Source organism: Schistocerca americana, chromosome X (genome assembly GCF_021461395.2).
Source record: "Schistocerca americana isolate TAMUIC-IGC-003095 chromosome X, iqSchAmer2.1, whole genome shotgun sequence".
In the NCBI taxonomy this organism is placed as follows: domain Eukaryota; kingdom Metazoa; phylum Arthropoda; class Insecta; order Orthoptera; family Acrididae; genus Schistocerca; species Schistocerca americana.
Window position 1 is genome coordinate 482,572,446 of NC_060130.1, and position 25,628 is coordinate 482,598,073.

Sequence of the window (25,628 nt, forward strand, 5' to 3'; positions counted from 1 at the left end):
TTTTAATGGCCAGTAGTGTAGTTCACTTGTAAACAGATTCAATTGAAGACATTTTTCTAAATTTATTTGGCTATCCACATATGCCTCCCCAACCAGTCCAATATGTCACGGTGTCTACATCCCTTACTTCTCGCACATCTTTTGGGATTCTCACATGGGAAGAAGCAATGTTGTTATTGTTGCCGTGGCCTGTCTTGGCATGTAATACAAGGTTGCAATGTCTGTATATTTCAGTGTCCATACAGTGCTATACGATGTCCTTCAGTCATTTATTCTATTTCATATAGCTGCAGATCATTAGCAGTGTCATTTCCTGTAGACATGCATTACTGAATTGGCAGTAGCTTTGATAAACAAAGCAGGCCTATCAACATCCACTCAAAATAGTTCACTTGTAAACCAATTCAGTGGAACACATTTTCCTAAATTTATTCTGGCTACAGAAATGTCAGAATGGCCTCAGAGTAGATGGAAGTTTAGCACAGAACTAAGCAAGGCAAGAAAAGGTACAGGTAGTATTGCACTATTGTGGGGGCTGTGATGAAGGACTTTTTTTCCAAAATCATTCAAAATATTTCATACTAAGGCAGATTTAACAAAGTAATTTTCAATAAAAACCGACATTTCAAAACAGATTTATTTTCAATGCCAGCAGTTTCTAATTTGATCTCCATTTTGAAAATGAAAGATGACAAATATTTTATTGTTGTTGTGAAAACAATGTATTTTCATTTTAGTGTCAAAAAACTGGACAGTGATGTAAGTTTACGTTTATTTGCCATTTTTTAATAGAAAAAAGCCTCTATTTCAATTGCAATAAACTGACATAAGATAAATCTGCAACACAAAATTCAAAAGTCCTGTGAAAAAGCACAGTAGCACCCAGCTGAACTACATTCTAGCCCCCCAGTTCACAAAGTGTTAATTAAAAGCATGTAAAATTTGTAGTTCTGTTGGTTTCCCTTTGTCTATGTTTGTTTCAAGCAAATTCAAATATAGATGGGCATAGCTACTGATATATCCAGTTTTAAAATGCGGTCCAAAATACACATTACTTTTGAATCTAGAACACAGCTGACCCTCTTTTTTTTTTTTTTTTTTTTTTTTTCTTTCTTCAAACCACAGCAGAACTACATTTGTTAAGCTGTGTGTCACCAGTTTCCTTGAAGATGATTTTACATGAACAACTTTTTGAAGTTTGAAAACAGACAGTTTTACAGCAATTCAAGACATAGTGTTCTTGTGACAATGTTCTCAGTAGATCAGAATATTCCAGAAATTTTGTGTAAATGTGCCACACTAAGTCATTAAACTTCACTGAGTCTCTTTCATACTGAATTACTGCCATGGGTTTGAATAAACAAACTGCTGCAACTGTTGAAATTCTTTATTACAGAACATGACTGGTTTCACAAGTTAAATTTGCATCTTCAAATGCTTCACTGTATGCAAAAGGATAAAAGAACATATCAGAAATTTAGCCATGCCAAGAAACAGGCAGATAAAAGCAATTAGGTTTTTGTCTACTAACAGTCAGTCTCCAATTCTTCTAAAATATTTCAAACAGTACCCTTTTTCTCTTGGCAAAGTATTTGAAGGTTGGTGGCATCTTTAGAGACTGTGTGCCCCATTTCTAGCAAGTGAGCACTCAAAGCTGATTTTGTACTGGAATTAGCAGTATGCTCCCTAAAACTTACATTAAAACTTCTCCCATTTTGCCTATGTATTCTTTTATCCATTTGTATAGAGTGAAGCATCTGAAGATGCAAATTTAATTTGTGAAACTGTTTGTGTTCTCTAGTAAAGAATTGTAACAGTCACAGTGGTCTTGCTTATTCAGATTGCCCGACATATAAAATAGTGTTCATTGACATAAGTTTGCCATTCAACAGAAATCTAATTTTATGATGAGTAACTGTACCAGAATGATGAAAAGTAGACTCACCAGAAAAAATTAATACTAGAGTTAAATTGTTGTCTGCCATTTCCTCTATAACTGCAATATAAAATTCACACCTTTCAGTGTGGTGACCGGGACTTGGAATAAATGTGATTTGAATGCCATACAGTTGGTTTAGGCATCCTAAGTTAATTGTTTGCATGTGTTGTAGTTTTTCTAGGGCATCTTTTATAGGTTTCACTTATGCAGCACAAATTTTCATGTGATGTGCATGAATTCTCCATGCATTTCTGTTTGCAGATGTTATCATTTACTAAAAAGTTCTGGTCAGACTCATAAATTGGCTTATGTGAAAGACTTTATGAAAAAGTTGGCTAATTTCATTGCACATTAAAATTGGTCTCAAACTATGCTAATTATACAACACAAATTGCTCATTCCTGTGTCACCATTTTCCTGCAAATGAGCAGTAGTGCCACTAATGCTCAAAACTGAACTTCTACTTGAATTTTTAAGACCTTTTAATTTTTCTTGGACCATAAGCATTGGTGGTGTGTTTCTATCTCTTATGGTGTATGAGAGACAAAATTTGCGACATCTGCTCGTATTTTGAATAGCCCTGTATACTTAACATGGAACTTTCATATTGAGTTTGAACTGAGATGAATACCAAGATACTGATCATAAATGCTGTCATAGTCTTACTTACTTACTGGTCATACTGGACTTGAGAGTCCATTACCGCAGCAATGTATTTTCGCTATCTGTCTCTGTCTTGGGCTATTTCCATTCCATTCACCTTCAATACCTAGGCTCCTCAAATCAGCCTTCACATTGTCCTCCCATCTATGCCTCAGTCTTCCCACAGGACGTTTTCCTTCTAGGTGCCCTACCAGTACTCTGCACGCTGCCCTGCCCTCATCCATTTGAGCTACATGACCCGCTCATCGCAGCCTACGTTATTTAATAATACTGATTATGTTAGGGCTTGAATAGAGTTTGTGAACCTCTTCATTATGCAGTTTTCACCACTCTGCGCTATTGTCATCCCTTTTTGCTCTGAAAATTTTCCTCAAAATTTTGTTTTCAAATACTCGAAATGGCTTTTCATTTTGCACAGTGAGAGACCAAGTCTCACACCCGTACAGCATAACTGGTAGAATAATAGTTTTGTATATTCTAATCTTTAAATGCCTAGACAATATCCGTGATGAAAGTAATCGATTCAGTGAGAAGTAGCACTAATTTCCCACCTGTAATCTCTGCTTCAGTTCGGATTCAATCTTATTTCTCGATGTGATGTCCATGCCTAGATACTTAAATGTGTTCACTTTTTCAAACTGCATGTCTCCAACTCTTTAACATTTCCTGATCTACTGCTGTTGGCATTCTAGTAGTAACCAGGTATTTAGTTTTGTCTTCACTTATCCTTAGACCTACATCTTCACTAGCCTTGATTAACGCATTCACATTTGCTGTTACAGATTCTTTCCTATCGCTAATGATGTTTAGATCATCTGCATAGTCATCATCTGTAATGCTAGAACTAAATAGAATATTTACATACATCCATGTCTGAATGAACAGACACTGTTGAGAACCCACAGCTGTACAAAATATTTCAGAATTAATTTGCTGGTTGCAAATTCTGTTGACTTCAGCTGTATTGTGTATTGTTTCATTTTTCAGTAATGAAGCACTGTCACTAAAATCTAAGATACAATTGAAACCAATCTCTTTTCCATGACACAACATCCTAATTTTCCTTTTTGCTGTTAGTACATCAAAGTCTGTACTGTTGAAACTTGTTCCTTATGTGAAGAATCTCTTTAGATTGGTGTTGTTGATTCATAGTTACTTTTATATCATACTCCACATTGATCAAACCAATTTTAGTGAGGTATTTATGAGACTGTGATGGGCAAGTGTCAAATATCACATTCATCATTAAGTGTTCAGCTAACTAATCAAATTCTATGTATAAGAAGCCATTTCTATTTTTCATAAAAAGTCTGAGTTTAAGATGTTGAAACTTGTCTCAGATTTATGTTTCAAATATATTGTTAATGATACTACTAACAACCCATATCATGATACAAAAGTCTCTGTTTTTGCAGGAGTATTTATTTTCCTCTGATAAACGTGAGAAGTTAACTACTTAAAATTACCACAAGTTATTTGTACTTTCCACAGATAAAATCATGGTGGACAACAACAAATAAAGCAAATAACTAAAGAAAATGTACATGTAGCACAAAACATGTGAAGCACATGAAAACAGAGAAGTAGGTAAATGGATAACAGTGAAAGTTGTTTAGGTGAATTAAGGCTGAGCAAGTGAAAATGAGGTAGATGTAATAGAATTTCTTATCACAAATTGACACTAAATGAGTGAATAGATCAAGATGGTGGAAGTTCCATCTGTGAAGTTTGGGATTACTGGTGAGAGAAGAAGAAAACAATTTATAAACATAGAGGAGCTAGCATGAAAGGAATTGCAGTTGTATTACAGAGCATATTCATAAAATAGTATTCATGCTAACTCATGTATTTATGATAATAATGTTGATGTAAGAAGGTCACCAGAAGTTGTGTATGTGATGATCCAAGCCACATATCTGATGACTACAGAACTCAGTTCATCGAGAAGGACAGCTTCTCACCACAAGAGAAGCAACAACTAATAAAAATGTTGCTGAATAATTTATATTACTTGATACTCTGTATCACTTAATGAGTCAGCTTTGTGCTAGACTGCATACATTTTTTACAATATTCGAAAGTAATATGGAAACAATGAGAAATTTTTAAGATGTGCAATAAGTACTGTACAGAAATATATCCTGTAATTGTAAAATAAATTTATATTAGAGTAACAGATGGGTGAAATGTGTAAACGTGTAAACTGGGGTACTGTTGGTTATGACTATGCAATGACTGATAATCTCTGTATGAATTTATTAGTTGGAGTGTACTGAAGTAATAGGCCCAGTTCTCTTGTGGTGGACTAGACAGGGGCATGGTTAGTAACCCTATACAAAGTTATCGGAAGGGAAAATGACTTTAAATGAATATCACAAATTTTCTTCTTCAAAATTGATATTCATAAACTCAGAATCTTCTAACATTTTAGGAAATATCTTGTTGCACTCCTTTTACCTAGTGCAATAGCTTGCAGCCAGTGATGTGTTACTTCAAAACTTGGGAATGTCTCTGATGTAAGTCTTGATTGCAGTGTTTGTCCCTCGTGCAATATCATACACTGTAAAGTATCTTCATTCAAACAATTTTGTGGTATGTTTGTGTAAATGTGAAAGCAAACTATAGTCTAATAAAATGATGAGAAATGTTAATAGATGCCCAGGTAACTTTCATTCTCTCTTCTAAGCATCAGATTGTACCATATTTTGATAAGTGATAGTACGGATGAAAACAAGAAAAAATATATAGTAAACATTGGCTCTCAATTACATACCATAAAGCAATAAACACTTGTTTATCTTTGCTGCTGCAAACACTTAGCTGTTTTGCAACATCTTTGCTGTTACAAGCTACCGACAAAATGTCATGAAAAACTAGGTAAGCAAATAAGAATACTTTATTGTGTTACTGTGAAACAGCAGAGCTTCTAACGTAATTTGCTTGCTGTTACATACAATCTGCACTTTCAAACCATTGCCAAGGGAAGTGTTCACTGTGGTGTCCATCCAGAGTACCACGTGCTTCTGTCCAATGCCTTACAAAATCACACACTCTCTGAAAAACTCCAAGTTTGTCACACATGTGCTGGCTGGCATTGATGAAGTCTTCCTATAGCCTTTACACATCATTAATGAGTGTCACAAATACTAAAGATTTCAATAGTCCCCACAATAATAGGCTCCCATTATGCTGACAAGTGTAAAGATAAACCTACAACGTAAAAGCATTTCACAAACTTATCAAAACACAAAATAGTTCCATTATAACTAATGTATGTGCTTCACTTACCCAATATTGTGAATGCAGTTTACTTTAACAACAGTAACAGACGTTTACTCCATGCTGTCATGGACAATAACAGAGGAATGTATCTTCATTTGATGCTCACAGCTTTTAAGATTTGCATTTTAAATCCCATGTTTGTTACGTATTTTTGTCCTATAAAATTTCAGTTGATGTTTTCTTAGTCGCATGTATTATGTTAGATACCTGTTCGGTATCTTGTCTGTTCCACAATTTGTAGACTTCTCCTGACTTACTGGGTCCAAGGATTTTCCTAATGATTCTACTTTCTAGTTTATTGATATTTCCTAGTGCATCTTTCCAATCAATGACCAACATTTCTAATGCATATAAGGCTTTTACCTGATGACAGTACAGTATTGTATCACTTTTGAATTATGTGAAATATGTTTGTTATTTTAGATGTTTCCAGTCTTCCAAAATACTCTGCTAGTCTCTTGGTTTCTCTGTACATGAGCTTCTTTTTCTATCACATTTCCCTGTATCATTTTCTCAAAGATATGTTAGCTTGTGAACTCCCTTGATCTCGCCATATCATGTCATGATCTTTTTTTATGCATCTTTTTGGTTTTACATGTATTCTGTTTTCTAACAGCAAATCTGTTGTCCTTTTCAGCCTTTACTGCCAAATCATCAGCAAATTCCAGACAGCTAATCTCAAGTTCTTTGATTTTCCTTTACAGTCTGATTACTTTATAAAGTCCCTGAAACTTCATATCTTTTTTTCCCATTCCCTGACAACTTTCTCTGATAATCCATTGAATAATTGTGGTTAGATACCATCATCCTGACTCACTCATGTTCTAATCTTGAAGGATTCTGGGAACTATCCCATGAATTTTATTTTGGATTTCATGTTTGTTAGTGTCTGTTTGATAATGTCCACTGTCTTCTCATTGAAAGCCCCTTCTTTCAGTTCAATAATTAGTAATGGTCCACCGAAAGAGCCATAAGCCGTTCCAAAATCTACAAAAGTGCACATGGTCTCTCTGCTTCTCCTCACTTGGTATCTCAGGACTGTCTTTAAATTGAGAATCTTTTCAGCACCGGGTCTTCCCAATCTGAAGCCTGTTTGTTATTCTCTTATCTTGTTTTCTAGTTAGTACTGTCTTCCATTTAGTGGGCATGGTGATACAATTTTGTATGTGATGGGCAGTAACAGTCTTCCATATGCTTTGTATGATATTTGTTATTTCTCTGATGGCATTCAGCCCAGCTTACTTTAGCAATGAAGCTATGATGCCATTTCTTATGCTGCTCTTCTATTTTTTCAATTTCATGATTTGGTTCTTGATCTTCAGTCCACCTAGTGCTTTTCAGTTATCATTTCTCTTCATCACTTGGGTCCTTGGGGATCTATAAGCCAGTTCAGGACAGTTCAGGAGTTCACTGAAGTCTCACAGTTCACTTTGTTGCTGAGTACCAGTTCTCTATCCTTTTTTCTGACACACAGATTTTATGGTTTGTGTCCTATGATTAAAGTCTTAAATGTTTTATGGAAGTTTCTCATACCAGTCATCTTCTGTCTGAATTCTTTATGACATTGCCATCTCTTCCTCCCATTCATCTTTGATCCTTCCTGATTTTAATTTTGTCGTATCAAACTTTGGCATCATGTTGGTCCTCTTGTCCATTCTGTTTGATAGTGTGACTTTGATTGTGATAAAATAATGCTCAGTTTCTATGTTTGCTCCTTTTCTACCTTTTACATTAATGATTTTTCTGTTGTTCTTCTATGTAACTGCTACATGGTCAATTTGACATACTCCTAATAATCTAATCAGTGACCTCCAGTCACTATTTTCTTATCTCTTCCTCGAAGTGAGTTGACATTATTCTCATACTGTTTTGGTAACATAACACAACCAATCTCTGGCCATTCTTGTTAGTGAATCTGTACTGGATATTTTCCCTATTGTTCCTCTGAATCTGTTTGCCTAAATCTTAGTTTAAATCAACAAACAATACTTTAATATCTCCATTACGGATTTTTTTTTCTAATTCATCCAAGTACTTGTAGATTCCATCATTGTCTCCCTTGTTATATTGATTTACTGGTGCATGTATGTTGTGCACTGGTGCATGAATATGACTTATTTGCACATTTGAGCCTCATTGTCATCAGTCTGTTATTTTTTTGTTTCACTTCTGTTATTAAATGAAGGATCGTCTTGTTGACTGCAAAGGCCATCTCCAGGAGTGGAGCTTCCTTGTTTATTTTTTTGTCTGTTTTGCTCTTTAACAATCTGTAAGTAGTGAAATCACATGTGTTGTCATTTGCTATACGGATTTCTTGAATTTCCAGTATCAGGATCTTTTGTTCATCCAGCATCTTTTCTAATTCACATAGTTTTCCTACTCTGATTGGTGTATTGATGCTCAGTTTTTCCAATTTAGAGTCCAGAAAAATACTTTTAGGTAAGTCTTTCTACCAAAAATATACTTCATACTAACATACTTCTCTTTTTAGTAATTGGTTTCCTTGTTATCGCCATTCTGCACGTGATATCCCCTCCACTTCAGCAACTGTCAGTTATTTTGCTGCTCAAATAAAAGAAAACATGACATACTACCTTTATTTCTCATTTCGTGATCCTATTCTCTCAGCATTGCTTGTTTATTCCTATTTCATTCCATTACTCTTGTTTTATGTTTGTTGATGTTTAAACTTATTTAAGACAGTATCAATTCTATTCAGTTGCTCTTCCGAGTCCTTCACTGTCTCTGACAGAAATACAATGTCACTGGGAAACCTCAAATTATTTGTTTCTTATTGCTGAATTTTAATTCCCTTTCCAAATTTTTGCTTGGTCTCCTTGACAGTTTGCTCAAGGCGCAGATTGAATGTAATTGGGAATAGGCTACAAACTTGTCTCACTCCTTTCTTAACTACTACTTCTCTTGAATGTTCTTTGACTATTATAATAGCAGTCAGGTTTCCATAGAAGTTGTAAATTTCCTTTGAATCTCCGAATTTTATTCCTGATACTTTCAGAAGTTGAAACATTATATTCCATTGCCAAAAGCTTTGTCTTTAATTTTTGAATAATGACAACGTATCACATTTTTTGAATGGCACTCATTTGTAAGTTATGAAACATTTCATTAATTGTTCAGTTATTGATGTGTTAGTGGACAGTCAGTCCTGTTGTTGGTTCCTAAGATACAATTTGCCATCAAACCTCTATTACATACATAGCTGTAATAGGAGGAAATAGATGAGCTGCTCATTTGAAGGAGGGCATCAATGGACACTGAGACTGAATGTCTAATATACTTTACATATCATGCAGAGGAGCAAATATGTCGTAGTTTATACAAATTTTATGACTTTTCTTGCTGAAATGCTTTGTGTGAGAATATTACTACAACTGTCGTCAGAAAAGTATTATTTAGAAATATCCAAATTAAGATATAATGTGTGGCAGTTTTTGAAAAACTGGTGGACCAAATACAAGCAAATTGTATCTTATGTTAGTGGCAATATGTGATATGTGGAGGAACATATAATGTTCGCAATCATTCAGAATGATGCCACAAAAACTACTATTATAATGAGAGGCCAAAAAGTAAGAAAGTCCAAATGTATAAAAAGGCAATCATATACATGAAAATTTCTGAAGATAATTGTATGCTGAGATAGTGAAAACCTGTATCAGGAGCAACTTATTTGATCTATGGGTGTTTATATGTAGTACAGAGATATAAAACTTTTGTTGATCTGGAAAAAAATATGTGGTAAAAAGTATTCAAAATTGTGGTGTGTTAATTCCACTCTGACATTTATGTTTGGCTTAACAATAAAATGCTTTCCTAAGGCAGGTGATAGTTTATGTTGCATTGCATTGCATACTGAAGATCTGAATGATGTAGATCATCTTCACATATCAGGCAGGAAATGTGCTGCTTATTGTTTATTTTTTTTTTTTATACTGCATCTTAAAATTCATTAGTCTCATAGTGTTATCAATTTGAAAATATGTTTTAAGTCTATAATGATTTAAAATATACTGACAGTGTGCTAACTCATGCAGAATGGTGAAGAACCTGGAATTTGCATTGTACATGTTGTGCAGACTCAAGCATCCCATATTAAACCTTTTAATCAACTAGACTTAATCAAAAACAGATTCACAATACTGCTATGAAATTTTTCATTACTGACCATTGAGAATATGAAAACAACAGCAATCTTTGTAAACATAACAATAACATTAAAAAGTCATAAACTGTATAGCACTGAGAGACGCATTGCAACAGTTAGGGTACTGGGCTGACTTTCAACTAGAGTGGGGTTCAAATTCACAGCTCACTCACTAGACTTATGTTATTGATGGTTTTCATGAAGTGGACTGGATAAATGCTAAAAAATTCCTTCTCCTCCCTAGTTGACCTATAATTTGTGCTCCAGCACTAATGTTCATGTTATCACAGTACTGTCAGTACCTAACCTCAATTGCCTCCCTCACCAGGGGGTGACAAATCCTGCAACTATAAATATATTCAACCACTTTAATAATAATTTCGTTTTTATGTTTTGAAATAAATTTAAAAACTTTTTGCCAAAAATTTCTTCCATTCCCTGAAAGAATTCTAAACAAGTAAAGATGTGTTGTGTGTGTGTGTGTGTGTGTGTGTGTGTGTAAGAGAGAGAGAGAGAGAGAGAGAGAGAGGGAGGGAGAGAGAGAGAGAGAGAGAGAGAGAGAGAGATGGATGCACGTATTTTGGTTCATCAGTTTGGATGTTGATTAACTGTCACACAAAAATAATTATTATCAACTGCATATGATCAGCATGTAGCCACACATTCACTGTGAAAATGTGTCATATTTATAAACCAGCTTACACTTTTCACACCATAGTGAAATATTATGAACACAATACATATAACTTGAAAATAAAAAATTATGTAGTTTGATCACAAGTTGTCTCTCTGAGCATTTAATCAGTATTATATGGCGAGTTCATTATACACCATGACATACTGTTTAGTCAGCACAGAGTGCAAGACTACGAATTCTGAACAAACCTAGGGTGTAATGAACAATAAATGATGTGAATAAGTTCCATGTGAAACTTTTTGGTAGATCAAAACTATGTACATGACCTGGGCTGAAACCTGAGACCTTTGTCATTCATGGGCCAATGTTCTACTGACTGAGCTATCCGAGCATTATTCACAGCCTGCCCTGACAAGTTTACTTCTGCCAGCACGTCATCTCCACTCTGGCACATAGCATTTTACCTAACAGGAAGCTTCACATAAGCACAGGCTAAAATGAAGAGAGAAAATTCATTTTGGAAATCTTCTGATATTTCAGTCACATAGTTAAACTGAGACATACCTTAACTCTTTCATGAGCCATCAGAAACACAAAAAAAACTAGTAAAAAGTTTGTAGTTTGTTACCATATGTATCAACCAGTAAGATGCAACATATTACATTCAACTTTTCATGCTGCTTTATGCTTGACATCCATATCATGTACCTAATTTTAGCTTCACACCTGAAGGGAACAATATCTCTGTAATGGATAATTTTTGACCCCTCCCAATGAAATTTTCATCACCATAAAAATGAAATTTCTAATTTGACACCAAGTGAGAAATATTGTGCTCACTCTCTCTTCCACTAGTAGCAGCTTCTTCAACTGTTTGTTTTTATAGCAGCTCTTGAATTGTTCTTATGATGTGACAACTTTCAGAACATTTAATCAACTCAATGGCCAATGTCAAGCCATTTGTTACAGACACATGATGCAAATTATAAATATAGGCTCTAATACTGCACTCAAAGCACTGACACTTAGTTCACTGATTTAGATTTAATTTGTGACAGTATAAAGACATATTTCAAAGTTAAAATAATGTTGTATCCTAACACCAGAGTAAGGTGTTCTGTACTAATTTCTTAGACTTTGTACATATTTCCATCATGTTGTTGTTTATGACCTTTTCATTTCTCCCTATCCAATCTCGATCTGCGTAGTGTTATACTGTGCTGTGCATTCACATGGATCTGTGTTGTTTCTGTGATATGTTCCTACCCTACTTTTTAGTTTTTATTTGCATTTACACAATTGGCTCTAGATGAACATACATGGAAACAAACCAACACTGCAACTGTTGTATGAAACTATTAGCCTGACACTATGGCATTGGTTTTTCATTATAGTTCCTAACTTCCATATCAATTCGGGTTCAGGTCTCACATTACAAAGTGAGCATCATATGTTTGTAAAGTAAATATTTGTCATTGTATCTTTTGGTAATGTTAAATTTTTTCTCCATTCTTCCAGATACAACTCTCCATCCAAAACAAAAATATATAAAAATATATATCTCAAAGAAATGTTACTTACCATGCCTGCAATAATACTTAATAAATATATTGTGTTATTTCAAATTGACTGTGCAAGAAATTTCCTGAAAATGTATCCTAAATTACTATAATTATTCTCATTTTTACAGGCATTTGCATGGTTCAGTGACCTGCTTGTAGAACATGCAGAAATATTTTGGTCACTATTTGCAGTTGACATGGATCAAGTGTTGGCAGAACAGCCTCCAGATACATGGGATTCATTCCCTTTATTCCAGATACTGAATGATTATTTGAGAACTGATGGTCAGTACATGGACATTACAATATCTGTGAAGAAATATATTTTGGATTTTCAACGTTTGATGCTGTTCATAAACATATTTCTTTGCAGATAATTTAAAGAATGGAAGGTTTCATCAACATCTTCGTGATACGTTTGCCCCACTGGTTGTAAGATATGTTGACCTAATGGAATCTTCGATAGCACAGTCAATTCACAAGGGATTTGAGAAGGAAAGATGGGAAATTAAAGGGTAATATATTCTTCTAATATGTAAATGCTAACTTTTAAAATTAATTTATTGTTTCTACATACCTACAGAAGAAACCTCTATTAGTTGTTGGTAGATAATTTTCCTTAATCTGAAAGTTGTTTTGAACTTGTGTATGAGTTAATCATAAGTATGACTTTTCCTATATCACAGCTACTAGACACTTTTTTCTGCAGTTGATGTGGCTTTCAAGTTTTAATATCAGTTTAGTGTAAATTTAACAAGTAGAACACATGTTCTGTTAAAAAAATTCATACAGTGCAAAGTGTGTGGGGATGAATGTATGAGTGATAAATTGAGAGATAAAACTGCAAGAGATCTTGTGTTTGTAGTTTAATCTCATGTTAACAAAGCAAACATAGACATGTGTGTCATGATATGACCAAACAGAAATCCAGGAAAGACAGGAAGATAGCACTGAGGAGTTGTTTCAGGAACCTCACCATAGGACAGAGTGAAATGATCTATGCAAGTAAGACAATGAAAAGAATAAACTGATATGAAATAATGTCTATATCCAAAAGAGCCTCCCCCCATGAACCATGGACCTTGCCGTTGGTGGGGAGGCTTGCGTGCCTCAATGATACAGATAGCCGTACCGTAGGTGCGACTACAACGGAGGGGTATCTGTTGAGAGGCCAGACAAACGTGTGGTTCCTGAAGAGGAGCAGCAGCCTTTTCAATTGTTGCAGGGGCAACAGTTGGGATGATTGACTGATCTGGCCTTGTAACATTAACCAAAACGGCCTTGCTGTTGTGGTACTGCGAATGGCTAAAAGCAAGGGGAAACTACAGCCGTAATTTTTCCCGAGGGCAGGCAGTTTTACTGTATGGTTAAATAATGATGGCATCCTCTTGGGTAAAATATTCCGGAGGTAAAATAGTCCCCCATTCGGATCTCCGGGCGGGGACTACTCATGAGGACGTCGTTACCAGGAGAAAGAAAACTGGCATTCTGCGGATCGGAGCGTGGAATGTCAGATCCCTTAATCGGGCAGGTAGGTTAGAAAATTTAAAAAGGGAAATGGATAGGTTAAAGTTAGATATAGTGGGAATTAGTGAAGTTCGGTGGCAGGAGGAACAAGACTTCTGGTCAGGTGAATATAGGGTTATAAATACAATATCAAATAGGAGTAATGCAGGAGCAGGTTTAATAATGAATAAAAAAATAGGAGTGTGGGTAAGCTACTACAAACAGCATAGTGAACATATTATAGTGACCAAGATAGACACAAAGCCCATGCCTACTACAGTAGTACAAGTTTATATGCCAACTAGCAATGCAGATGATGAAGAAATTGAAGAAATGTATGATGAGATAAAAGAAATTATTCAGATAGTGAAGGGAGATGAAAATTTAATAATCATGGGTGACTGGAATTCGAGAGTAGGAAAAGGGAGAGGAGGAAACATAGTAGGTGAATATGGATTGGGGCTAAGAAATGAAACAGGAAGCCGTCTGTTAGAATTTTGCACAGAGCATAACTTAATCATAGCTAACACTTGGTTCAAGAATCATAAAAGAAGGTTGTATACATGGAAGAAACCTGGAGATACTAAAAGGTATCAGATAGATTATATAATGGTAAGACAGAGATTTAGGAACCAGGTTTTAAATTGTAGGGTATTTCCAGGGACGGATGGGGACTCTGACCACAATCTATTGGTTATGAACTATAGATTAAAACTGAAGAAATTGCAAAAAGGTGGGAATATATGGAGATGGGACCTGGATAAACTAACTAAACCAGAGGTTGTACAGAGTTTCAGGGAGATCATAGGGAAACAATTGACAGGAATGGGGGAGAGATTTAGGAACCAGGTTTTAAATTGTAGGATATTTCCAGGGGCAGATGGGGACTCTGACCACAATCTATTGGTTATGAACTATAGATTAAAACTGAAGAAATTGCAAAAAGGTGGGAATATATGGAGATGGGACCTGGATAAACTAACTAAACCAGAGGTTGTACAGAGTTTCAGGGAGATCATAAGGAAACAATTTACAGGAATGGGGGAAAGAAATACAGTAGAAGACGAATGGGTAGCTCTGAGGGATGAAGTAGTGAAGGCAGCAGAGGATCAAGTAGGTAAAAAGACGAGGGCTAGTAGAAATCCTTGGGTAACAGAAGAAATATTGAATTTAATTGATGAAAGGAGAGAATATAAAAATGCAGTAAATGAAGCAGGCAAAAGGGAATACAAACGTCTCAAAAATGAAAACGACAGGAAGTGCAACATGGCTAAGCAGGCATGGCTAGAGGACAAATGTAAGGATATGGAGGCTTATCTCTCTAGGGGTAAGATAAATACAGCCTTCAGGAAAATTAAAGAGACCTTTGCAGAAAAGAGAGCCACCTGTATGAATATCAAGAGCTCAGATGGAAACCCAGTTCTAAGCAAAGAGGGGAAAGCAGAAAGGTGGAAGGAGTATATAGACGGTCTACACAAGGGCGATGTTCCCTCAGACTTCAAGAAGAATATAATAATTCCAATCCCAAAGAAAGCAGGTGTTGACAGATGTGAAAATTACTGAACTATTAGTTTAATAAGTCACAGCTGCAAAATACTAATGCGAATTCTTTACAGACGAATGGAAAAACTGGTAGAAGCGGACCTCGGGTATGATCAGTTTGGATTCCGTAGAAATGTTGGAACACGTGAGGCAATACTGACCCTACGACTTATCTTAGAAAATAGATTAAGGAAAGGCAAACCTACATTTCTAGCATTTGTAGACTTAGAGAAAGCTTTTGACAATGTTGACTGGAATACTCTCTTTCAAATTCTGAAGGTGGCAGGTGTAAAATACAGGGAGCGAAAGGCTATTTACAATTTGTGCAGAAACCAGATGTCAGTTATAAGAGTTGAGGGGCATGAAAGGGAAGCAGTGGTTGGAAAGGGAGTGAGACAGGGTTGTAGCCTGTCCCCGATGTTATTCAATCTGTATATTGAGCAAGCAGTAAAGGAAACAAAAGAAAAATTTGGAGTAGGTATTAAAATCCAAAGAGAACAAATTAAAAATTTGAGGTTCGCCGATGACATTGTAATTCTGTCAGAGACAGCAAAGGCCTTTGAAGAGCAGTTGAATGGAATGGACACTTTCTTGAAAGAAGGATGTAAGATGAACATCAACAAAAGCAAAATGAGGATAATGGAATGTAGTCGAATTAAGTCGGGTGATGCTGAGGGAATTGGATTAGGAAATGAGGCACTTAAAGTAGTAAAGGAGTTTTGCTATTTGGGGGGCAAGATAACTGATGATGGTCAAACTAGAGAGGATATAAAATGTAGACTGGCAATGGCAATGAAAGCGTTTCTGAAGAAGAGACATTTGTTAACATCGAGTATAGATTTAAGTGTCAGGAAGTCGTTTCTGAAAGTATTTGTATGGAGTGTAGCCATGTATGGAAGTGAAACATGGACAATAAATAGTTTGGACAAGAAGAGAATAGAAGCTTTTGAAATGTGGTGCTACAGAAGAATGTTGAAGATTAGGTGGGTAGATCACGTAACTAATGAGGAGGTATTGAATATAATTGGGGAGAAGAGAAGTTTGATGCACAACTTGACTAGAAGAAGGAATCGGTTGGTAGGACATATCCTGAGGCATCAAGGGATCACCAATTTAGAATTGGAGGGCAGTGTGGAGGGTAAAAATCGTAGAGGAAGACCAAGAGATGAATACACTAAGCAGATTCAGAAGGATTTAGGTTGCAGTAGGTACTGGGAGATGAAGGAGCTTGCACAGGATAGATTAGCATGGAGAGCTGCATCAAACCAGTCTCAGGACTGAAGACCACAACAACAACAACAACATCGACAAGAGAACAGAAGTATCACGCAAAGCAGGAGAGGGACATAGTTAAAAGAGAAGGGGGAGAGAATTAGGTACTTATAGTTGAGAAAAAAGAAATTATGGAAGATTGTGAAAGGAAAAAAGGAGTAGTTGTTAGTAAAATGTATAGAACCAATAACTATCATTATGAAGGGGAATAATTGTTTCTTGCAACAGGTTAGCACCAATCAAATCAATATCCAGAACATTTGAGTAAATATATTTTTATCTCAATGTTAATTGTTTGGCTGTTCAAATATGTTTGATGTTTAATAAATATAACCTCCTTGTGTAAATGTTGAAGACACTGTCTTAACCACATTCAAGCTCAGTCTCACTTTCTATGTAGTAGTGCCCACAAGTCTCTCTTCCATGTACAGGGTGAGCGAGAAGTCCTCATTCTCCCTAGTATCGAATTTTAATTCATTTGATTTGTTCTAGCAGATGTACTTAACTATTAAGTGTTTAATGTAACAGCATGCTCCTCATAATGTTGTAAACACATTTCCATATACCTCCATGTTCCTTATGACATATTTTTGAGCATGTTCATTGTTATAGTACAAAATGCATGCTCAACAGCATAATGCAGTTCTTTGTTTGGAGCATGACAATACATGTGCCTTAGTGACTCCCCATAACAGGTTGTTAGGCGGGGTTAGGTCAGGACCTCTAGGTGGCCATTTTGAGGGAGTTGGTGTTGCTGATAAACCATGACCTATCCTCTAACCAGGAAATTGTTCATTTAGGAAGTCACACACTGCAAGACCATAGTGAGGAGACACCCTGCCTCATTCCAACCATGTGCCTTCTGTAAGGCCCCTTTCCTCTAGCTGAGGCATTAACCATGTTTGTAACTTGTGTAAATAATTCATGGTATTCACAGTCCCTTCAAAAAAGTATGGTCCAGGCAGACGTTTTGATGTCTTTACTGCCCATATCCCGACATAAGGTGCTTTCCTTTCTAACTTGGCTCAAATGACACTATTTCTAGCATGTGAGCTGCAATAAATGGTACATTCATCTAAAAACATAACCTTGGCATGGTTCACTGCATTTTGGAAATGGAATTAACAAAGCATGGCATGGTCAAATGCACTATTTCTGGTCTTTATCCAATAACTCATTTACAAACATTGATCGAAAAGGTCTGACCTCAAAGTCTTTTTTCATGTGATCTTCCATTGGTGCCCTTGGCACACAGAGTTCCAAAACATGTTTATGTGTTGACTTCATAGGAATTTGTTCAATCAAACCAGAGACTCTGGCATGCGTTTCTTCTCGTGTCTTCTTCCTTTCACTCTGTGGCCTGTCTTTGACACAGCCAATAGCAAAAGGACATCTTCCCCAATCCAGGAGTGCTATCTTCCATGGTGGAGCCTCATTAAACCTTTCCTGGAATTTTCCCATAATCTATCTTATTTTCTGCCCTGTGTGTTGTCATTTGTGCACATGCACACTTGTCACTAAGTGCTCCTCAGTAGTATAACTATGACCAATCATACCCACCATGGTAACATAGCTACAAATCTGCACAATGACATTTGATGCTTAACAGAGTTACAGTGACTTCTCACCCACGTTGTATTACCAACAACCTGTCTGTCAGCATTCCGTGGTATTCCAACTTTAACACAATGCTTATGCAGGAAGTAAGTTTCCATAGGGCTATAAACATGGAGAAAACCTAGCTGTCTGGCAACTTTAATTAGAATATAGAGAGCAATCACTAAGAAATTTCTGTCTATTTTCAGAAACATTATAGGCAAGTTCTTTCAGAAAGGAAGAAATGTACTGTAATCAGGAGTAACTAGAGGCCAATAAATAGCTGGAGAATTCAAACTCTGTTTGCTTCTACATTCCTTGTTATATATGTGTCATTGTTATCTTCTTTTTGTTACATTTGGTTTTTCCTCAATTCTGATATCATCAATGTTGTCTGTAATTTTCAAAATTTCATTTTTGAATGATCCTATTGCTTGCTTTACTGAGACGGAATTCCTGGTGCGCTTTTGTAATTGGCAGTACAAGATATACAGGAGAGACATTATTTTACAAAATAACTGTAACCAATAGGAAAACTTTGTTGTGTTTTCAATGTTAGACCATACACTTGATTCATAGTTGTTGTTTGGTTGCTGGTATGGATGTTCACTTTGCTGAAGACACTGTACAATGGCTTCTTTATTCTCATGAACTGTAAGTACTATTCTCAGTTTAAAGTTCCATGTTGTGCTGATCCACAGGGGACTCTTCATTTTACAATTGCATCTAGAACAGCCACTCTTTGATGTAAATGAGAGAAGAATATTGTTACCTCTACAATCCTGTAGTACTTAAGAGAAATGTAACTTATCTATTTTGACTTGTAGCTTGGACAAGAATTTAGTTAAGTAGCTATGCATAACAAAACATATAACATGAAAAATGATATTCTTTTCTTACAACTGTTTGGACACCTGCATGCATCATGTCCACATAAGACAAATTCAAACTCCCACAGTGCTTAATGCACTAAATTATTTTGGAATGAACACAGTGATTTTCCCTTACATTGTCATTGTGTCTTTCTATATACTGTCTGAAAACTGAATTAATTTGTTGCCTAATTTCTGTTTTTCCATGGACTGATAAACTGAAATAAGCATTCTTATGTTCAGCAGCTTCCTCAGGCTTTTCAACCTTCTGCATTTGATGACTTAGATCTGACATGCCAGTGCATGTCCAGCTTGTACCTTTAACCTTAGCAAGCAGCAAGCATGGAAACAAAATAGCTTGTTTTTAGAAATGCAGTAACAAATCCCACTATTTCTTTTATGCAGTATACATTTACATTATAAGACCTACAAAACATCTTACTTCAGCTTGTATGCACTTGTTTTAATATGAGCTAAGGTATTGGCCTATCAAGCTTCTTTATTTTACAATTATTTTCCAACATTAAACTTGAAGTATTTGGTTCTTAAAGATATTGAACCCTGTCCACTCACCTTGAAAAACAAATTCCCAGAACAGATGAATACCTGTATGAACACTAAAGTAGAATAAATAAATGAATACATTGTTAAGCGATTGTAAGGAAATCACTCCATTTCAATGACAACACATCTGTTAACTGCTTTGGTTGTGGGCTACAGCCTTTCAGTTTGTGTCAATCTGTGCATTTGCCTCTGAATGTGACTCGCTTTTGAGCTGGTTTTACCACCAGTGCAAATCCACGTATTACTAGCCACATTTCCTCTTGCCCCTCCCTACTGAACAAACACCCTTGAGCTTACTCACAGGGGCTAAGAAGAGAAACTGAACCTTGGCAATGCCTGAGCAATGCTTTGGTAATTATGTATGCTATGTAAATGACTTAAAAAGTTTTCGTACAGCAAAAATACTTTGCAAATGTGTATAAACTCATCTAATATGAGAAAGAAATGAAGAGTGATTTTCTAAATATTTACATTTATATTTTTCACATTCAGTTTTGTTTCCAGGGGCTCACTCAACGACTGAACACATATGATGTGCCAGTACTGACATTAGTGATGATATATAAAATGAAGCACAAAAAAGCTTCAGTATTTTTCTACTCAGGTAAAAAGTATTATGGTGGAAGAGGTGTAGCAGTTGTGGGCGAATTGATACTTGAAAAGAATACTCAAAAGAACATTCACTCTATTATAGAGCAAAATTGCAGTATTGTAGTAAACAAATCACATAGCACATGTGCAGAGGCATTGACACAAAAATGATGTATGGAACCAAATAACTACCTGCAACACTACAAAGATAAACTGCATTAAATGAAACTAATCACTCAGTTAATGTTGTGCAAAACCAATCCTATTCAGGTGTGAAGTCTCTACAGAGTCATCCAGCTCTTCAGTGTGGAGCACAGGGAAGTGAGGTTAACAGTAGTGGTGTCATTCTGTAATCAGCTACTTCGATATGTGCACTTGTGCCGTGACAGACTATAAGGCAGAGCATAACTGGATCATTTCTGTGCTATCATATTCTAACCCTTGTTGTGGTTGTATGTTGTCCTTGGAGCTCAGCAGCTGCGTAATTCATCACGTAATTTCTGTGTCGGTACCCCTAATCTCGTAAGTACTGACTAAGGTAGTGACGAACTTTAAGGACCTGCCCACAGCAGAATGCTGAGCACAGCATTAACTGTGTAAGTGTAGACCAGATGTGGCTTGAATTCAAAAAGAATAGTGCCTGGCCGAGGGTTCATCAAACCACCTTCATAATTCTCTATTATTCCAATCTTGTATACCATGTGGAAAGAACGAACGCCTATATCTTTCCATATGAGCTCTGATTTCCCTTATTTTATCATGGTGATATTTTCTCCCTATGTAGATCGGCATCTACAAAATATTTTCGCATTCGGAGGACAAAATTGGTGATTGGAATTTCGTGAGAAGGTTTCTCCGCATCAAAAAACACCTTTGTTTTAATGATGTCCACCCAAAATTCTATATCATTTAAGTGACACTCTCTCCTCTATTTTGTGATAATACAAAACATGCTGACCTTCTTTGAATTTTTTCGATGTACTCCGTCAATCCTATCTGGTATGGATCCCAAACTGTGAGGCAGTATTCTAGAAGAGGATTTACAAGAGTAGTGTAGGCAGTATCCTTAGTAGGTCTGTCACATTTTCTAAGTGTCCTGCCAATAAAACACAGTCTTTGGTTGCCTTCCTCACAACATGTATTTAGTTGAATTTACAGCCTTTACATTTGATTGATCTATCAAGAATCAAAAATCTTTATTCACCATAAATTGTTTCACAATGATATGGTTTTCGTCAATTTGATACAAGATAAAGTATATACAATGCACAGTAGTACAATGTGTAGCATTAAATAGTAGTTCTACAAAGTTTATGCAGTACATAATAATACAATAAAAAGTAACAGTTTTTAAAAGATAGTATAATAGTGTGGTAAATCAAAGTATTCTTTAGTATTATAAAAAGGTTTATAGTTATATATATATATATATATATATATATATATAAGTATTCTTTAGTATTATAAAAAGGGTGATATATATACACTCCTGGAAATGGAAAAAAGAACACATTGACACCGGTGTGTCAGACCCACCATACTTGCTCCGGACACTGCGAGAGGGCTGTACAAGCAATGATCACACGCACGGCACAGCGGACACACCAGGAACTGTGGTGTTGGCCGTCGAATGGCGCTAGCTGCGCAGCATTTGTGCACCGCCGCCGTCAGTGTCAGCCAGTTTGCCGTGGCATACGGAGCTCCATCGCAGTCTTTAACACTGGTAGCATGCCGCGACAGCGTGGATGTGAACCGTATGTGCAGTTGACGGACTTTGAGCGAGGGCGTATAGTGGGCATGCGGAAGGCCGGGTGGACATATCGCCAAATTGCTCAACACGTGGGGCGTGAGGTCTCCACAGTACATCGATGTTGTCGCCAGTGGTCGGCGGAAGGTGCACGTGCCTGTCGACCTGGGACCGGACCGCAGCGACGCACGGATGCACACCAAGACCGTAGGATCCTACGCAGTGCCGTAGGGGACCGCACCGCCACTTCCCAGCAAATTAGGGACACTGTTGCTCCTGGGGTATCGGCGAGGACCATTCGCAACCGTCTCCATGAAGCTGGGCTATGGTCCCGCACACCGTTAGGCCGTCTTCCGCTCGCGCCCCAACATCGTGCAGCCCGCCTCCAGTGGTGTCGCGACAGGCGTGAATGGAGGGACGAATGGAGACGTGTCGTCTTCAGCGATGAGAGTCGCTTCTGCCTTGGTGCCAATGATGGTCGTATGCGTGTTTGGCGCCGTGCAGGTGAGCGCCACAATCAGGACTGCATACGACCGAGGCACACAGGGCCAACACCCGGCATCATGGTGTGGGGATCGATCTCCTACACTGGCCGTACACCACTGGTGATCGTCGAGCGGACACTGAATAGTGCACGGTACATCCAAACCGTCATCGAACCCATCGTTCTACCATTCCTAGACCGACAAGGGAACTTGCTGTTCCAACAGGACAATGCACGTCCGCATGTATCCCGTGCCACCCAACGTGCTCTAGAAGGTGTAAGTCAACTACCCTGGCCAGCAAGATCTCCGGATCTGTCCCCTATTGAGCATGTTTGGGACTGGATGAAGCGTCGTCTCACGCGGTCTGCACGTCCAGCACGAACGCTGGTCCAACTGAGGCGCCAGGTGGAAATGGCATGGCAAGCCATTCCACAGGACTACATCCAGCATCTCTACGATCGTCTCCATGGGAGAATAGCAGCCTGCATTGCTGCGAAAGGTGGATATACACTGTATTAGTGCCGACATTGTGCATGCTCTGTTTCCTGTGTCTATGTGCCTGTGGTTCTGTCAGTGTGATGATGTGATGTATCTGACCACAGGAATGTGTCAATAAAGTTTCCCCTTCCTGGGACAATGAATTCACGGTGTTCTTATTTCAACTTCCAGGAGTGTGTGTACATATATATATATATATATATATATAAAAAAACAAAGATGATGTGACTTACGGAACGAAAGCGCTGGTAGGTCGATAGACACACAAACAAACACAAACATACACACAAAATTCTAGCTTTCGCAACAAACGGTTGCTTCGTCAGGAAAGAGGGAAGGAGAGGGAAAGACGAAAGGAAGTGGGTTTTAAGGGAGAGGGTAAGGAGTCATTCCAATCCCGGGAGCGGAAAGACTTACCTTAGGGGGAAAAAAGGACAGGTATACACACGCAAAGGCCTTTACAAATGTCTGCTTGTGTCTGTATGTGCTGATGGATATGTGGGTGTGTGCGAGTGTATACCTGTCCTTTTTTCCCCTAAGGTAAGTCTTTCTGCTCCCGGGATTGGAATGACTCCTTACCCTCTCCCTTAAAACCCACATCCTTTTGTCTTTCCCTCTCCTTCCCTCTTTCCTGATGAGGCAACAGTTTGTTATGAAAGCTTGAATTTCATGTGTATGTTTGTGTTTGTTTGTGTGTCTATCGACCTGCCAGCACTTTCGTTTGGTAAGTCACATCATCTGTGTTTTTAGATATATATATAGACACACACACACACACAAGAGTAAGTATCTTTAGCCTGGTGAAGAATGGACGACAATGTTCCAAATGATCTGTCTTACAAATTAAATGCAAAAATTTCTTTTGTATTTTTAAAATGTTATCAACATGGGGAGAATTTCCCCATATAATGAGGCCATACGATATATGCAATTGGAAAAGTCCAAAGTATGTCATTTGAAGGTATTCCATGCTTACCATGTCCCTCAGTTTCTAAAAGAGGTATGATACCCGAGATATCTTTTCGCAGACGTAATTGATATCTTCTTGCCAATTAAGTTTGGATTCAATGTGAATACCTAGAAGTTTCAATGATTTAGTTTAGATATCCTTTGTCATGCCTAGTATGAGCTGTTGTGTTTTAGCGGGATTACATAAGAGTTTATTAGAAGTAAACCAGTCCAAAGCTACGTCAAGAGATTCTTTTGTTATTTGACTGAGTTCAGAGATGTTCTGATGGGAGGTAAACAATGTAGTATCATCTGTGTAACGTATGACAGGATGTGGTATGTTGTGAGCCACGTCATTGATTGCAACAATGAAAAAGAAGGGTCCGAGGGTAGATCCTTGTGGAACATCTGTATCTATCTCGAGGAAGGAAGAATGGATATTCGTGACTGTTGTTCAAGTAAGAAGTGATAATGGCTAAAGTGTTCTCTTGCGACCCACAGTATTCCAATTTCTTTAGTAGGATATCAACAGGAATGCAATAAAATGCCATGCTTAAGTCACATAATACAAATGATAATTTATTTTTGTTTTCAATAGCAGATAATGTTCGATCAATGATTTCTAAAATAGCAGCAAATGTGTTTTTTTCCTTGCAAAATCCAAACTGAAAGTTACAAAGTAAGCCATGATTTTCAAAGTAGGTATTTAGCTGGTTGTGCATTAAGTGCCTCATATATTTTTGACAATATAGGCACAACTGAAAGTGGTCTTTAGCTTTCAGGCAGTTCTTTTATTCCTCTTTTTATAAACTGGGATGACTTTAGATATCTTGAGTGTATTAGGAAAAACCCCACATTCTAGCATTTATTGAAAATACTGGCTAATGGTGAGCATAGGTACCCTCCACCACTCACCGTCATGATTATATGACAGACCTGTCTGGATATCAGTTGATGTTCACATTTTGCATAATTACTTTCATTAGTCTATTGACATGGTGCTTCATAAAATTTTGTAAATTTGTGTCCATGTTCACAAATTTCAGAACATGGACAGTTGGTTATGTGTAGGTTTCTGTTGTATAGGGTGAAAATTGCTAAGAAAACTTACTTTCTAAGTAGCAGCTTCTTTGTTTTATGTGTAATTTCCATGTTGTGTTAATCCCACAGTATCATAGTCATATATTAAATAAATATGTAACATAATAAAACAATACTCACATACAAAATTCAGAAAAGGTGCTGTTGGAGAGATGGCACTTCAGTTGTAAGATTACATGGCTGCTTTGATGGTCTAGGAATTGTGTGTGACAAGGTTGGTATGAGCCATGAAACATGAGGGGCTAGGAGCAGGAATGGAAAGGGGAAGTACAAGAGTATTGTGTAGGTTGGGTGGTCCACCAAATACAATTCTGGGTGATAGGAAGGATAGTGGGGATGATATTTCTTATTTCCTGGCAAAACAAAAGGTAGTTGCAATGCTGGTAGAGACTATGATTCAGTTTCTCCAGTTACAGGTGGTACTGGGTCATGTAGGGGATGCTCCTTTGTGGCCCATCAGTGGCTGTGGTGGGAATGGTGGGTGACTTGAGTGATGTGGCATTGGTGACGTTTCTGGATCTGGCAGAGAGGGTAATTTACTTTGATAAGCCAGAACATTATGACCACCCAGCTAATAGCTTGTATGCCCACCTTTGCCATGGATAACAATGGTGATGCAACATGGCATGGAAGCAATGAGGCACTGGTACGCCACTGG

At 37.2% G+C, this 25,628-nt stretch overlaps 1 protein-coding gene across 1 annotated transcript in view; it reads left to right on the top strand.

Annotated features, from left to right (window-relative positions):
* Nucleotides 1–25,628, top strand: part of LOC124555630 (calcium-dependent secretion activator-like) — a 1,496,314-nt gene that overhangs the window by 1,302,324 nt on the left and 168,362 nt on the right. Inside the window, exons 28-29 of the mRNA XM_047129606.1 lie at nt 12,377–12,533; nt 12,622–12,763. Of these exons, the coding sequence (XP_046985562.1) occupies nt 12,377–12,533; nt 12,622–12,763 (299 nt within the window). The remainder of the gene's footprint in view (nt 1–12,376; nt 12,534–12,621; nt 12,764–25,628) is intronic.